The sequence below is a fragment of the Pinus tabuliformis genome, chromosome 7 (genome assembly GCF_031772625.1).
Source record: "Pinus tabuliformis cultivar Carrire ecotype Pingquan chromosome 7, CPIR1, whole genome shotgun sequence".
In the NCBI taxonomy this organism is placed as follows: Eukaryota; Viridiplantae; Streptophyta; class Pinopsida; order Pinales; family Pinaceae; genus Pinus; species Pinus tabuliformis.
The window spans coordinates 1,358,314,785-1,358,329,702 of NC_142293.1; the positions used below are offsets into that span (position 1 = coordinate 1,358,314,785).

At 34.2% G+C, this 14,918-nt stretch overlaps 1 protein-coding gene across 2 annotated transcripts in view; it reads left to right on the forward strand.

Annotated features, from left to right (window-relative positions):
* The first annotated feature begins 13,361 nt into the window (after nt 1-13,361).
* The window catches only part of LOC149252608 (metal tolerance protein 4-like), a 35,943-nt gene continuing 34,386 nt past the window's right edge, over nt 13,362-14,918 (forward strand). Inside the window, exons 1-2 of one of the 2 annotated variants that reach the window (XM_089459751.1) lie at nt 13,362-13,707; nt 13,969-14,567. In XM_089459751.1, coding sequence (XP_089315877.1) covers nt 14,387-14,567 — 181 coding nt within the window. In that variant the 5' untranslated portion in view covers nt 13,362-13,707; nt 13,969-14,386. The remainder of the gene's footprint in view (nt 13,708-13,968; nt 14,568-14,918) is intronic. The other variant, XM_089459752.1, reaches the window with a different exon arrangement.

Here is a 14,918-nt window from a genome sequence, read left to right on the forward strand (position 1 = left end):
TGCCTGGTTCTAAAAGTGGGAAAAACGACAGATATTCCTTGGATTTCCCGAGTGTTGTGGAAACTTTTGATCCCTGTTGGTTATACTAATTCGATAGAGGGTGTGGGGCAAACGTGAAGTAATAAATAACTAAATAAAATAAAATGTTAAACGATTCAACTTAACTTCGGGGCGAAGTTCCTTAAAAAGGGGGAGTGTGTTATGTCCCCTAATAATAATAATAATAATAATATTAAAATATCAGTAAATAAATAATAAACAATAAAAAAAGGATAATAATGGTAAATAAGTAGTAAAAAATAAAGAAAATATAATAATAATAAATAAATAATAAATAAAAGATAATAATAGTAAATAAATAATGAAGAGAATATAATAATGATAAATAAATAAAATAGTAAATAATAAACTGGAGTTTTAAATATATATATATATATATATATATATATATATATATATATATATATATAAGTAAAGTATATAAAAATAGCCCCAAGAGTTAGCTCAATCGGTCAAATCAAGTGCCTCGCCAATGGGAGGTCACAGGGTCGAATCCTGAAAGCTCTTGGGGTTAGGTCAGTAAATAGGCCGAGGGGTGTTGATGCTCTTCGGGTGGCGTCCACTCAGTGTTTAAAACCCTGGACGTAGCGGCTACCCACTGACCCGGGTATCCGTGAACCAGTAAGTGAAAAAAAAAAAAGTAAACTATAAAAATAGTAAAAATAAGTAAAGTTAATAAAAAGTAATAATTAATAAAATAAGAAAGAGTTAAATTAAGAGAAATATTAAATTAAGTAAAATTTAAAATAAAGAAATAAAAGTTGCATGTTGACACATGGAATGTGTGCATGCAGACCCCTTTCCATTTTTTAGTCTATTTAATGAACGATGAGGAGGATGAAATTTATCCATTCTCTTGGAAGAAAAGTGTTGTGAGACAAAGGATTCCGTGGCAGTAGTACATTGATTGAGGGCTCGGGGGTGGCCAACTACAGAAATATTATGTGCAGCTGAGCCTACGATTGGGTGGAGAGTTGACCCCAAAACTTTGTTGCAGTTAGTAGGATTCAAATAGCATTCAACTCCAAAATCACAAATAAGGAATATCATCACTACAGGTAAGTTGTCTCGGCTCATATTTTTCAAAATTCTATACTAATTAGTTCAATAGTTGTGTGTTGATTATAAATCGTATAATTGATCTCATTAGTTGTATGTTTAAATTTCAGGGTTGTTACAATTCAAACCCCTTAAAGAACTGGGATATCTATCTTAAGAATCTTTATGATTCCCTTGACACCATGAGTACCATCTAGAATACTCCTATGGAGGAGGATATCTTTTCTTTGGAAGACGTGGAGTTCAATATTAAAAAGCTCGCTAATGGGACAACTAGGGATATTGAAGGCTACCAAGCTGAAATTTTCAAAATGGCAAGGCTCGTCCTCATCCCTCATATATACAAACTTCTCAGTTTGGCAGTGAAACAAGACTTCCTTAAGCCTTGGACGCAAAGCCTTATTGTGCCTATCTTTAAAAGTGGGGATAAAAACATTCCCTCTAACTACAAGACCATTATGATTAGCCACATTTTAGCCAAATTGTATGGGCTTATTTTGGAAAAGTAGATTAGCCTTTGGCTTGAAAACCAACGAAAAAGGGTTAAAGGGTAAGATGGAATTAGGAGACATCATTCAACTCTAGACCATCTTGTTACTCTTAGGATCATTGCAGAGAAATGTCACAATAATAAAACTAATCTCTTATGTTGTTTTGTTGACTTTAGAAAATCTTTCGACACAGTTCCTCGGGATAAGTTATGGAAGAGGTTAGAAGAGATAATGGTTCCTCTCAAGTCAAGGGTTTTTGTGACTAGGCTATATGAGAATGTTATTTCCAATCTTAAGACCACTGAGGGTTGGTCAGAAGAAATTAAATGCAATATCGAAGTTAAGTAAGGGTGTCTCCTATACCCCACCCTTTTTGGCATTTACATTGATAAGCTAGAAGAGTGTTTGGAAGTTGTAGGATATGATGGCCCTAGGCTCACTGGTCCGGCCATTATTCTTCTCCTATATGTTGATGATATCATTCTCCTAGCCAAGAGCCATGACGATCTCTACAAATGGCTTAGAATCCTCCAAGATTACTGCTTCGAAGATGGGTATGATTATTAATACAGACAAGACTAAAGTCATGATAATTAAATCCAAAAAGATCAACTATGATAACTTCATTTATGATAATAACTACTTGGAGAAAGTTTCCTCCTACAAATATTTGAGAATTGACATTCATCGTCAACTCAACTAAAATTATAGCATTGAGAAAAGGATAATTGGAGGTTGGAAAACTTATTATGGGCTTGAAAACAATTGTAAGTCAATTGATCTTTGGGTATTGAGTAAAAGAAAGTTCCTCTTTGAGACTCTTGTCACCCCTGTTATTTTATACAGATGTGAGGTTTGGGGTTGCAGTATATCTAGAGAATCATGGAAGAAGATTGAGTTGATACAAAATCAATTTATAACCTACAACCTCAAGATTAAAGGAAATACTCCCTACCCTATCCTCTTAATTGAAGCTAGCCTTTGCCCCATTGAAAGCATGGCTATGATTAGGTATTTCATGTATAAGAATAAGCTATACAACATAGAAGCCAAGAGGTTCCCCAAAATTGCTTCCAAATCTAGCCAAAACCCCCACCTCTAGCTCAAGCGAGGCTTGGCATAAGGAAACCCAATCTTTGAGAATAAGGATAATATTAAAAATATTATTACTTCCAAATTTAAGGATAAGTTGTGGGAGGATAAGGAGTTAGAGGGAAAAATGAAGCTAAGATATTATAAGGAGGTGATTAACCCCAATCTTGATAACCAAAACCATCTTTTTGTCTTGAACAATGCTAAGAAGAAAATGAACCATTGCCAACATAAGAACTAATTCTCATGGGCTTCAAAGTGAAACCGGGTGTTGAAATTCCCAAAACACCCTGGGACGAAAGAGTTTGTCACCTTTGCGATACTAAGAGGGTTGAAGATGAAAAACACTTTCTCTTGGACTACCCAACTCTTATTCACATCCATTCTAATTTTCAAAATCTTTTGCCACACTACCAACCTTCTTGACTTGTTAAATCAACAAAACTATGGTGATCTAGGAACACTTCTCTCCCTTCTTTTCAATTATAGAAATAAAATATTAAAAAATCTCAACTAATCTTTTACTTTCTTAAAGTCCAATAGACCATATTGGTCTTAGTGGAAGTTAATCATCATCACATATCAAAAAAGTTTTAATAAAATTAAAAGATGAAAAAATTTCTATACTAAGTCATCGAAATTCATCGAACCTAAAACCAAATTGAAATTCAAATTGAATACAAACGAAAACCAAAAAATAATATTCCAATAATTTTAACAAGGGTTTTGTCCTATTTAATTTTTTTGGTTTAAATTTATTCACAAAATTCAAATCGAAGACAATGCTAACCTACAAATAATATTTGAATAGATTTCAACTAGGGTTTAGTCCTATTTTTTTTTTAAATAGAGACGTGGCTTCTTGAAAACCTCATTATGTGTAGCTGAAATTAAAACCCTAAATGTATAAAAATATTTATTTTTGATAATAATAGTTTAAATTAAAATAACTTATTTATTTATTTATCACTATAATTATATAATAATACATAAATTTTAATATATTTATATCATATAAAAATTCATTTATATAATCATAATTAAAATTTATATAATTTATTTATTCATCATTATATATAATAATATATAAATTTTGATATATTTATAAAATTAAGTGATAAATGTTAATACTTTGAATTTGAATTATAATATATAACCAGTATTAAAATTATTTAAATTTTTATTATATTATGAATGGTATATTATATATATGTGGTCAAATTCTATTATTTATTTTTTTATTGTCTATTTTTTTTTATTTCAAGATTGTCAAATTCGAATACAAACATGAATTACATGATTTAGTTTATATATATAAAGTTGTGAAATTTATATAAATATAAATAATATTATTAAGAATCAACATAAATTTATCTTAGCTAGTGATCTACTAAGCATCCAAAGGAATCAAATTTCACGAGGTTCAAACATTTTCTCAAATTTTGCATTCAAAAAAAAGTTTGAATCTCAAGAGAATTAATCTCTCTCAACCATTTGTAAATAAAGAGTTAAAATACATCTGTGCTAAATAGGTATGTGAAAATTTGTAAAAATCTGAAATTTTTTGTATTCAGGTTTTTGTGATCCATATTACATTAAGAAGAGTCTTTTCGGTAGAAATCACATAGAAGAAAATTTTGTCGATGCGTTTCAAACCAGCTAGTGTGGTTCATCATCAAGACCAGATGAAGATGGAGATCATGGCAGAGACTTAAGTAGAGGGCGATGTAGAGACCAAAAGATCAAATAACAACTAGTTTATGAAAATTAATATTTTAATAATGATAATATTCCTATAATGACTAATATAATGACTAGTTTAAGAATAATAATATTATAATTTATAATAATATTTTAATAATGATTATTAAGATCAAATACTATTCCTATAACGGCTAATATAACAGACTAATAATATTATAATTTATAATAATTAAAATTAAAATTAAAATAATATATACATATATAGAGAGAGAGAGAGAAACATAAACAATAATAAAAAACAAACGATCCAAGTCAACCAAAGATAGGGAACAAAGTCTATATATATGAGTCAAGACCTGATTAATGAGTCAAGATCCTATAACAAAAATAATAATTAAGTGAGACTAAAATTAAAACAAAACAATCAAAAGGGAGGGATTTATTTATTTATTTATTATTATTATTATTATTATTTTAAGGTGAGAAAAGAGATCAAACGAATATTAACATTAAAAGCAAATACCTATATAGAAAGAAAAAATTTCATAAATAGAAATGTCAAACCTAAAAAACAAAATAATCTACAAACAAAAACAAACTAGGAGGACAAGACAAGGACCCAACTTTTGCTAATATTCCAACCATCGTCTCTATTTAAATTATTGGGTCTTTTTGCGATTTCCAAGGCCTCCCTGAATTTATGATGTTGGAAATGACTAACCTTGGCAATGACATGGGCTTCCTCAATGCAAATGTGATGCCTAGATTTTTTTGCATGTTCTACCAAAGCAGAGGAGCAGGTCCTGCCATGCTTGATGTTAGCTACATGCTCATGAATCCTATCTGATTTCTACCAAAAAGAATATTCTTAATGTAATATGGATCACAGAAGCCTGAATTTAGAAATTACTACCCTATACAGAAGGGCCACTACTATTAAAATTCATCAGTTTGAATAGTCTTGCGTAAGGGTTTCCAAGTTGAAGACAGATCTAGATTTTCTTAAACGATGTAGAGATTCATCCCTTGTTCCTTCGTTCGCTCAGATTAAGCATCCGCTTAATAATTCCGGTTATCTTCACATTTTTCTTAATGCGAGTTTGGCTTTAGTTCGTTTGGAGATTGGCAAGGTCAGAAAGAGTCTTGATTTTGTTTCTCGTGATTTAGTTTCTCTTCATTTGGAGCTTTCAAATATGATTTCTGCTCCTCTTTGGTCTTGCATCGAGGCATGCTCTGCGCTGAAATCAATTCGAATGGAAGAGATCTGGAAAGTTAAGCAATCTAAAAAGTTCCTCAAGCTCTCGGAGAAGTCTTTCTCGCAAGGTATTGACTCTTATCATTTTCGTGATTCTTCCTTGAGTAGAATCAATCCTATTCAGGTCTCTTCGCTTAGATCTTGGGTTGACTGTATCTCTCCCCCTTCCGCTATTGACAGTGATGAAGCTACATCTGTTGATAAGATTAATAATAATAATAATAGAGTTGATGATGATGATGATAATAATAATAATAATAATAATAGAATTATTATTAATAATAATTTTAATAATTATTATTACAATGAAGTTAATAATAATAATAATAATGGAGTTAATGATTATCTTTTTTATTCTAATAATAATAATATTAGGAATAGTTTTAGAACTTTAGATTTGAATAAAATTGTTAGTTCTAATTTTCTTCTTTTCTCTGGCAATAAGATTGTTAATCTCTCTAATTTTTCTTTTGACCCCCCAGTCTTTAGTTTTTTTAGAGAAAGGTTTGAATTTTTCCCTTGCTCCCAGAAAGATCTCGATCAATGATATCATCTATGAGATCGAATATGGTATTAGAGACCAACCGAAAGTCACTAAGGATATCATCAGACAAGAATATGTGGTTGTCCTTAGAAAGGAAATTCCCCCCAAGAACAACATCAATAAGCTTGAAATTGACGCCCTCAAGTCCTTAAACAATAACAAGGATATTGTTGTTCTCAACGCTGACAAGGGTGGTGTTGTAGTTATTCTAGATAAAGAGGATTACAAGAGGAAGATGTTGGGTCATCTCCTGAATAGCGGGAGCTACAGGAAACTTAGTAAGGACCCCTTGAAGAAGATTTCCAAAAGTGTGGCTCTTGCTATAAAGACCAGTAGCTCGATCAACTCATTCAGTCATAAGCTCATTGAGAGTAGCCCTCTTACCCCCAGAATCTATGGACTTCCTAAGATCCATAAGGAAGGGGCTCCTCTGAGACCCATTGTCAACACGATAGGAGGGCCGACTTATCTTCTTGCTAAATATTTAGCAATGAAGCTTAAGACCCTTGTAAGTAATACAAATTCCTTTCTCAAGGACTCTTCTTCGTTTATCAATGAGTTGAAGGATTTTAGGCTTGATCCCGATGACAAGTTTGTGAGTTTCGATGTGGTCTCCCTCTACACTAATATCCCTATCATCGAGGCCATCAAGGTCATCAAGCGTATTACGAATCCTGATACTGCTAAGTTAGTTGAGATTTGTCTTACCTCTACTTTCTTTTCCTTTGATGGGGAATTATATGAACAAACTTGTGGTGTCCCCATGGGTTCCCCCCTCTCCCCTGTGGTGGGATTTTGAATCAAGGGCCTTCACCTCTTCTCGTCTTTTTCCTAGGATGTGGAAGAGGTTTGTGGATGACACTTGTGTCATTTGATCCCATGGCAAGGAAGAGTTGGACCCTTTTTTCCTTCATCTTAATAATCAATCTAATTCCATAAAGTTCACCATGGAATTTGAAAGTAATAATAGTCTACCCTTCCTTGACATCCTCCTCTCAAGGAATGAAGATGGATCTTTTTCTCATCGAGTCTTTCGGAAGAAAACTCACACAGAACAATACCTTCATGCTAACTCTCATCATTTCCCAACTCAAAAGCTTGGTGTTATCAATACTTTAGCGACTGGAGCTTTAAGGGTTTCTTATGATAACCATCTCAATGAGGAGAACACACAACACTTAAATGTTTTCTTTAATAATGGGTATGGTAGACACTAGTGTACTAAGGCTTTCCTCAAAGATGTAAAAGGTCCTAAGGCTAAGAAAGAAACCAAGGATCGTTTTTCTGGGGTTCATCTCCCTTTTATCCAAGGAACTATGGACACGATTGTGAGGATCCTAAAGAAGCATAAGGTTCCTTCAACCTTTAGGCCTCTAAATACCATCTGACTCCCTAAGATCCGTTAAAGACCCTGTGGACCCCATAAATATGAAAGGTGTTTATGTTATCCCTTGCTCTTGTGGGACTCCCTACATTGGTGAGACGGGTTGCTTGATTAAGCAAAGGATTCATGAGCAAGCAATTGACATCAAGCATGGCAGGACCCGCTCCTCTGCTTTGGCATCACATCTGCATTAAGGGAGTCCATGTCATTGCCAAGGTTAGTCATTTCCATCATCGTAAATTCAGGGAGGCCTTGGAAATCGAAAAAAGGCCCAATAATTTAAATAGAGACAATGGTTGGAATATTAGCTGAAGCTGGGTCCCTGTCCTGTCCTCCTAGTTTGTTTTTGTTTGCAGATTATTTTGTTTTTTAGGTTTGACATTTCTATATATATATATTATTATTATTATTCTTATATAGATATTTGCATTTAATGTTAATATTCTTTTGATCCGTTTTCTCACCTTAAAAAAATAAATAAATCCCTCCCTTTTGATTGTTTTGTTTTAATTTTAGTCTCATTTATTTTTTATTTTTGTTATAAGATCTTGACTCATTAATCAAGTTACTCCTCTCTCTCTCTCTCTCTCTCTATATATATATATATATATATATATAGATATATATATGACTTTGTTCCCTATCTTTGATTGACTTGGATTGTTTGTTTCTTATTATTGTTTATGTTTTTAGTTATTTCTTTCTATATATATATATATATATATATATATATATATATATATATATATATAAATATAAATATATATATATATATATATATATATATATAAATTTTTTAATTATTATAAATTATAATATTATTATTCTTAAATATCTGTTATAGGAATACTATTTTATCTTTTTTTTTTTTTTCTAAGTTATACTAATTCTATTAATGTAAAAAGGATATCATACACTGAGGCCGAAGCATGTGCTTATCTATGCCAGAGGAAAGGCATCAACCAGCAAAAAAACTAGATTTGAACTGCCCAGAAGAGAAACCACTTCGTAACCAAAGTGTTCCAAAAAATTAGCTTGCTGCCCACGCAGGGGAAACCAGCAAATTATCCAGTTTTGTATCATTGTATCTGAGGAGACTAAAAAAAAAGGTAAACCCAACTAAAGAGCCTAAAATTTTAAGTTTTTCCCCAAAAACCCATTGAAAACAGAAAACTAAAAAACAGAGTCCCAATGAACCTAAGACACGTGGCATGCTAAGTGGCAGTCTACGAGGCAGGCGCGTGGCACGTTGAGTGGCAGCAAGGTGGCAGACTAGGCAGCTAACACACGGCATCGAGGTGGCGGGCTAGGGACGTGGCGGCGACGGAGGGTGCTCCTCCACGATGAAGCATCTGTACTCGTCCATGTCGCCACTTGCCAGCGACGAAGTCTCCGTGTCGCCAACCTACAACTTCGGGTGTTCTTCCTCGACGAGACAACAGTATTCGTCTATTACCCAGTTCATTTGCGGAGCCTCGTTCACTTCCTTCCCTGTGCATCTGGTCTGCTGCTCCTGGCTCCGCTCCTTTGCGCCTTGAAGACTCGTCTGAGCCAGTTCCGGTTTGGCTTTGGTTTGGCTGCTCCCCACTGTGGTGCGCTCGCCACCAACAATGTTCGAGAGCCCCATTGCTTTGGTTCAACCACCTCCCATTGTTCCTTGCTCCTCAGTTGCCATGAGTCGTCCTCCAACCTCAGAGTCTTGCACCTCAGAGCTTTGCTTTTCCTCGTGAAAGCTAATGGTTATGGTGGCTGTGATGAGGGGCTTGTTCAGGGTGGAGCGGAAGGTGAATTGGGCATTCTGGGAATGCAGCTGAGGAGCGGGTGGAGTGCTTCTGGGAGATGGGCTAGAAGTGGAGGGGAAGCTGCTGGGAGGCGTAGCAGAGGCCACCGAGTGGAAGCGACCTCTTCCACTGCGCGTATTTGGGTAACGACCAGTGTTCTGCTCAGCCAGAGAGGAAGTGGTCTCCGAAGCAGAAGAGCATTGGGAGCGACTTAGGCTCCCTTGGTTCCCACCCCTACGGTTGCACATCTTGTATCACACCATGTTGTCTGCAATTGGAGGCGAGTTTCGTTTAGAATTGGGCACAATGGGATGCAGCGTCACAGTGGAGCTAGCAGGCAATTCAGCAGAGGGATGAGCAACCAGGGCCGAAGGGATGATAAATTGATAATTCAGGCTATGGGTGAAGTGGATGCCCGAGCCAAAATCAATACAACAAAAGAGATTACAGCGTCTCCCAGTGGTTGTGTGGGAGTTGGGTGCCATCACTACATGAGGGCAGAGGCATTGCAGGGGCCGAGGTTGCAGGGGAGGATTGGCAGGAGCAGAGGTGGTATTTTCCCGAGAGTTCATGTTTGCCTTGAGCCGAGGTTGATGGCGGTTAATAGAATGGTGGCAGCGCTCACTTGAGGTGCATTTATGGCAATGGTAAATGCCATTTTTGGACCACTGTGCCGCCCTGCAGGAGGCCATGTGGTCTTGCCACACGCCAACCCAGTTGGCAGCCACCTCACTATCCTCCATTGTCACCCGCATCCGGGAGAATAATATTTTAACTTAATAATCATTATTAAAATATTATTTTTCATAAACTAATGGTTATAAATAATAATAATAATAATAATTTTACCTTCCCTTTTGATTTCTTTGCTTTAATTTTAGTCTCCTTTAATTATTATTTTTGTTATAGGATCTTGACTCATTAATCAGGTCTTGACTCTTATGTATTTATTTTATATTATGTTATGTTATTTATTTTATTTAATTGATTTATTTTTATATTTTTTTGGCTATGTTCCCTGTATTTGGTTGACTATTTGTTTCTTATTAATGTTTACATTTTTCAATCTTTCTTAATTATTATTATTATCTTAATTATTATTATAAATTATAATATTATTAGTCTTAAACTAGCCGTTATAGGAGTAGTATTTGATCTTAATAATCATTATTAAAATATTATTATTGTTTTTAAACTAGTCATTATAGGAATATTATTTGATCTTAATAATCATTATTAAAATATTATTATAAATTATAATATTATTATTCTTAAACTAATCGTTATAGGAATATGATCATTATTAAAGTATTAATTTTCATAAACTAGTCGTTATTTGATCTTTTGGTCTCTACATCGCCCTCTATTTAAGTCTATGCCATGATCTGCATCTTCATCTGGTCCTGATGATGAACCACACTAGCTGGTTCGAAGCTTGTCAGCGAAATTTTCTCCTATGTGATTTCTACCAAAAAGACTCTTCTTAATCTAAAAATTATAAATGTTATGGAAATTACAAATGACTAATTTAATTATTACTTATTATTATTCTCTCATTATTTTCAAATTTTAGTAATTTAAATATTTTAAAATAAACTTATTTTAATTAAAATTCTCATCAATTAAAAACTATAACATTTTATAAATTTATTATTATTAAAAATAAGAAAAAAATTCCCTAGTTATATAACTATCTCATATAAATAGTATGTAGTGCAAAAATTTCACAAAGGTTTATGAGTCTTTGTGGAGCTCTTTCAACCCAAAAGCTCTTTGCACTGGTTTATCCCTTTGTAATGCATATTGCCCCGAGTGGTTTGACAAACACATGATATCTTTCAATGGTTTGTGATGCATTTTAATCTCATGCATTTGGAGAGCTAGAAATTTTATTGTTTTCAAAATTATTTCATGCCCGTGAGTTATGTGCAACCAAGGTGGCAACTTTGACTAGTGAATTAAAGACAGATCCAAAGGCAACCAAGCATAGGAATTCGATTATGCCAGTGCTAGATTGTGACACCCCCTGGGGGTATTTTGATTGCGCCAGTCAGGGACACCCTCTTCGCTGCGGTGTAGGGATCATCCTCTACTTTAGTCACTCTCACTTCATTCACTATCGCTATGCACTGCACAGGGCTCTAAAAACAAATTTTGAATTTGCAACTCTATGGTGCCTATTGGAATTGGCAAGGAAAAAAGGTGTTCCCACATTACAGGTGTTTGGGGATTGCAAATGAGTCACCAATTGGGCAGACCAAAAGGCAGAGGTCTCCGACAACAGTCTTAATTTATTGCTTCTTGACATTCGTGCAACTGTGAGCTCCTTCAACCAAGTATTTTTCAGTCACATCCTCTACAAATTAAACATGGAAGCAAAAAATCTCTCAAAGGATGCCCTTGTGCTCATGGTTGGATCAGTTGGGCTTTATGAGTTTGCAGATGGTGTTGAGACCAATTCCATGGAATCCAACCTCCCTTTCTAGCATCTTTCATATTTTCCTCTCTTTTGATTTTTATAATGCGTGGATTATAAGTTTTATCTAAGGGTTTTTAAAATTTCTCAAAACTAGATGCTTCCTATAAGTACTAGTCTTTTTTGGGAAAAATAAATAAATAATATGCATTTTAATATATTTTAAGATTTTCATATAAATAATATATTTTTTTGGCTAAGAGTTCTTCTCTCTTCACCCTAAAGAAACTTATATGCATGTGGCAAAAGTGAAAACCTAGTCCCTTTTGGATCACAAATAAGATAATTCTAGATAGCTTAATTTTCTTTTAATAACAATACTGATAGTAACTAATCATAATTATCTCATTAATAATTTATTTGATTTTCAATTATTTAAAAAATAAATAATATATTTTTTAATACACTTTATACATATATACAATAATAGCCTGACTAGTACATATGTACGTAAATTGAATCCTATTAAAATATTTAATAGGTGTACGGCTATTACGGATTCGCCAGAGTACAATTAAAGATTCCATAAATTAACATTTCACAATTGTTTTTATCAATCAATCTAATCTTTTGTATGATTCATGCCCAATTAAATTATTTTATCCTATAAGATTCCATTAAGGGATGGATGGACCATGGTGGATTTTTTATCTTAATTTAAGATATATTCGATTCAGATGAGTATGCGCAACAAAGAATATGACACAAATTTCTGAATGATTTAATGCAATGTTTGTCTATTCTAAATTATGCAACAAAGAATATGACACAAAATTTCTGAATGATTTAATGCAATGTTTGTCTATTCTAAATTATTTAATGAAATTGAATTATTGGAGTGATGGATCATGTCGGATTTTGTCAAATCTTGATCTTTAAATTAATCAGAGACTCTAATCAAATGCAGACCTCATTCTTCACACTTCACTTTCTGCTAAAATCATACCCTGTGTCGACTGGTAGGAAATTAACGATAAAACAGACCGCTTTAGTCGAACTACAAATTAAACGTTTTTTTCTTTAAAATTTGTTTGCAGAAAAGGAAAATTTACAGTTCATGCACAAGTTCATGGAATGGAATGCAAAAGTTGGTATACATTTTTTTAACTATTAAATGAAAATCTGTGAAACAATAAGATGTATCAATATGTTGCAAAGAATCAGTCGTAGACTAAAACAAAAGAATGTTCAAAACTGCCAGTGTCCCCAAAATGCCAGCGTATTATTAGGTCAAAATTAACATTATAACCGGAAGTAAACACTTTCCAAAACATGCAGTTAACTTAGATGATTTTTATTTTTCCGATAATATTTTCTGGTGAAATTTGTACACGGAGATTTTCTTGATACTGTAAATTTGAGCTTTGTGATTTTCACAATCAGAATGTTTTAGGGTTTGAGCTTTCACCATCAAAATTAGGGTTTTTAAGGACAAACACATACTATTTTGCACATTGAAAGGCAGTATCATCATGAACTATACCCATCTCACAGGCATAACTAGAAGTAAACACTTTCCAAACATTTAGTTTCACAGTGAGATGTAAATTTGAGCTTTGTGATTTTCACAAGTGTTTCAAGGGTTTTTAAAGATGCTGAATTCATTTAACAAATACATACTATTTTGTACATTGAAAGGCAGTATCACCCTGAGTTATACCTATCTCACGGATGCCAGTTTCATTGAAGGAGGGACAGCAAACTAGATAGGACTGAGGAAGGACGGGATTTACTTTGACCAAAACAGAATTGCAATTCCTCCGGTTGTTGACATAGACTGGAGAGCTCATCCTCAGATCTGTTGATTAAATTCCGAGGGTCAATAAGGAGCTTCAAGTCAAGGTCGGACCTCCAAGTCAGGGTCGGTATACTGATGAAAGGAAGTTTCAAGATTTTATTATTTTGTAATAATTTATTTATGAATAGTATTAGCTTTAGAAAATAGTAATGAGTCGGTGAAAGTGGAGAATTTGGTTTAAACGGTGGAAATTTTTTGTTTGATCCTGTCAGGAATAGTATTGTTTAAAAGGTTTTTAAATTTTCTTATTTGATGAAGTTATTCATTCCATGATCACAGTTTTCATAATAAAACTGATTATGGGCTAAATTCGTTTTTGCACAGATGGTTAATGGCGATAAAATCGTTCGGACCGTTAAGCAGAGCCTAAACCAAAATTGAATCTGACTGAATCTGATTCGATGCTATAAACTCTGGATCTTAGACTGACCTGTCGACGTGGCTATCCGGGCATACAACCGCCTTTTCAACGGATTAGTTTCTTCCACCAGGACAAAATGCAAGACAAGGGGCTGCAGAGGCCAAAAGGGAATCTATACCCCTCTGGTCGCTCTGTCCTGGCCCTTCGCCTGTGATCACCAGCTTAAACTGTGAAGCCAGGGAGTCGATTAAATTTAAGAAATATCTCGCCACAGGCAGCAACCATAGAAAGCTGGGATCCTCGTCCCAGAAATAGCGACAAGCCCCTGCTATAGAAGACTGCAGACACCCTTCTTCGTTGGATTTGTGAAGAAATTGAGAAATGGGAGACTCCAATACTCGTCCTCTGATAGAAGACGGGATGGACATAGAGTCGGCAGATTGTCCTGACAGTAAGAGGTCCTTATGCAGTAAGCGTGATAATCTTTTGAAGAAATTGCCGGGACTTTACGTGTCGAGATACGATGAACTTGATGCACCTCGAAGCCAACGACTGACCAGAGGTAATATTCTCTTTCGTTGTCTGCCTGTGTTTATTTTTGAATTTGGTACTTGAAATTTGCCTGTTAAATTGCATTTATGTTTATTTGAGGCCTACATGATCTATACGACATTTTGTCTAAGAATCAGAGAGCAAATTTAATCTCGCTTTAATAAAGAATTGTAATGGCCTCTCTGATGCGTGGTCCGGATCTGAAAAGTTTGGCTTAAGAGATTCTTGATTTGGGATAATGGGTTCATTTTTGGTAAAGATTCTGTATTGGGAGAAATCGAGGAAGCTAGTCCATCGTGTTTCGCAGGATATCTAAATGCTGGGTTTGCACATTTAAGTTTGTGTTCAGAAACCTTTGCGA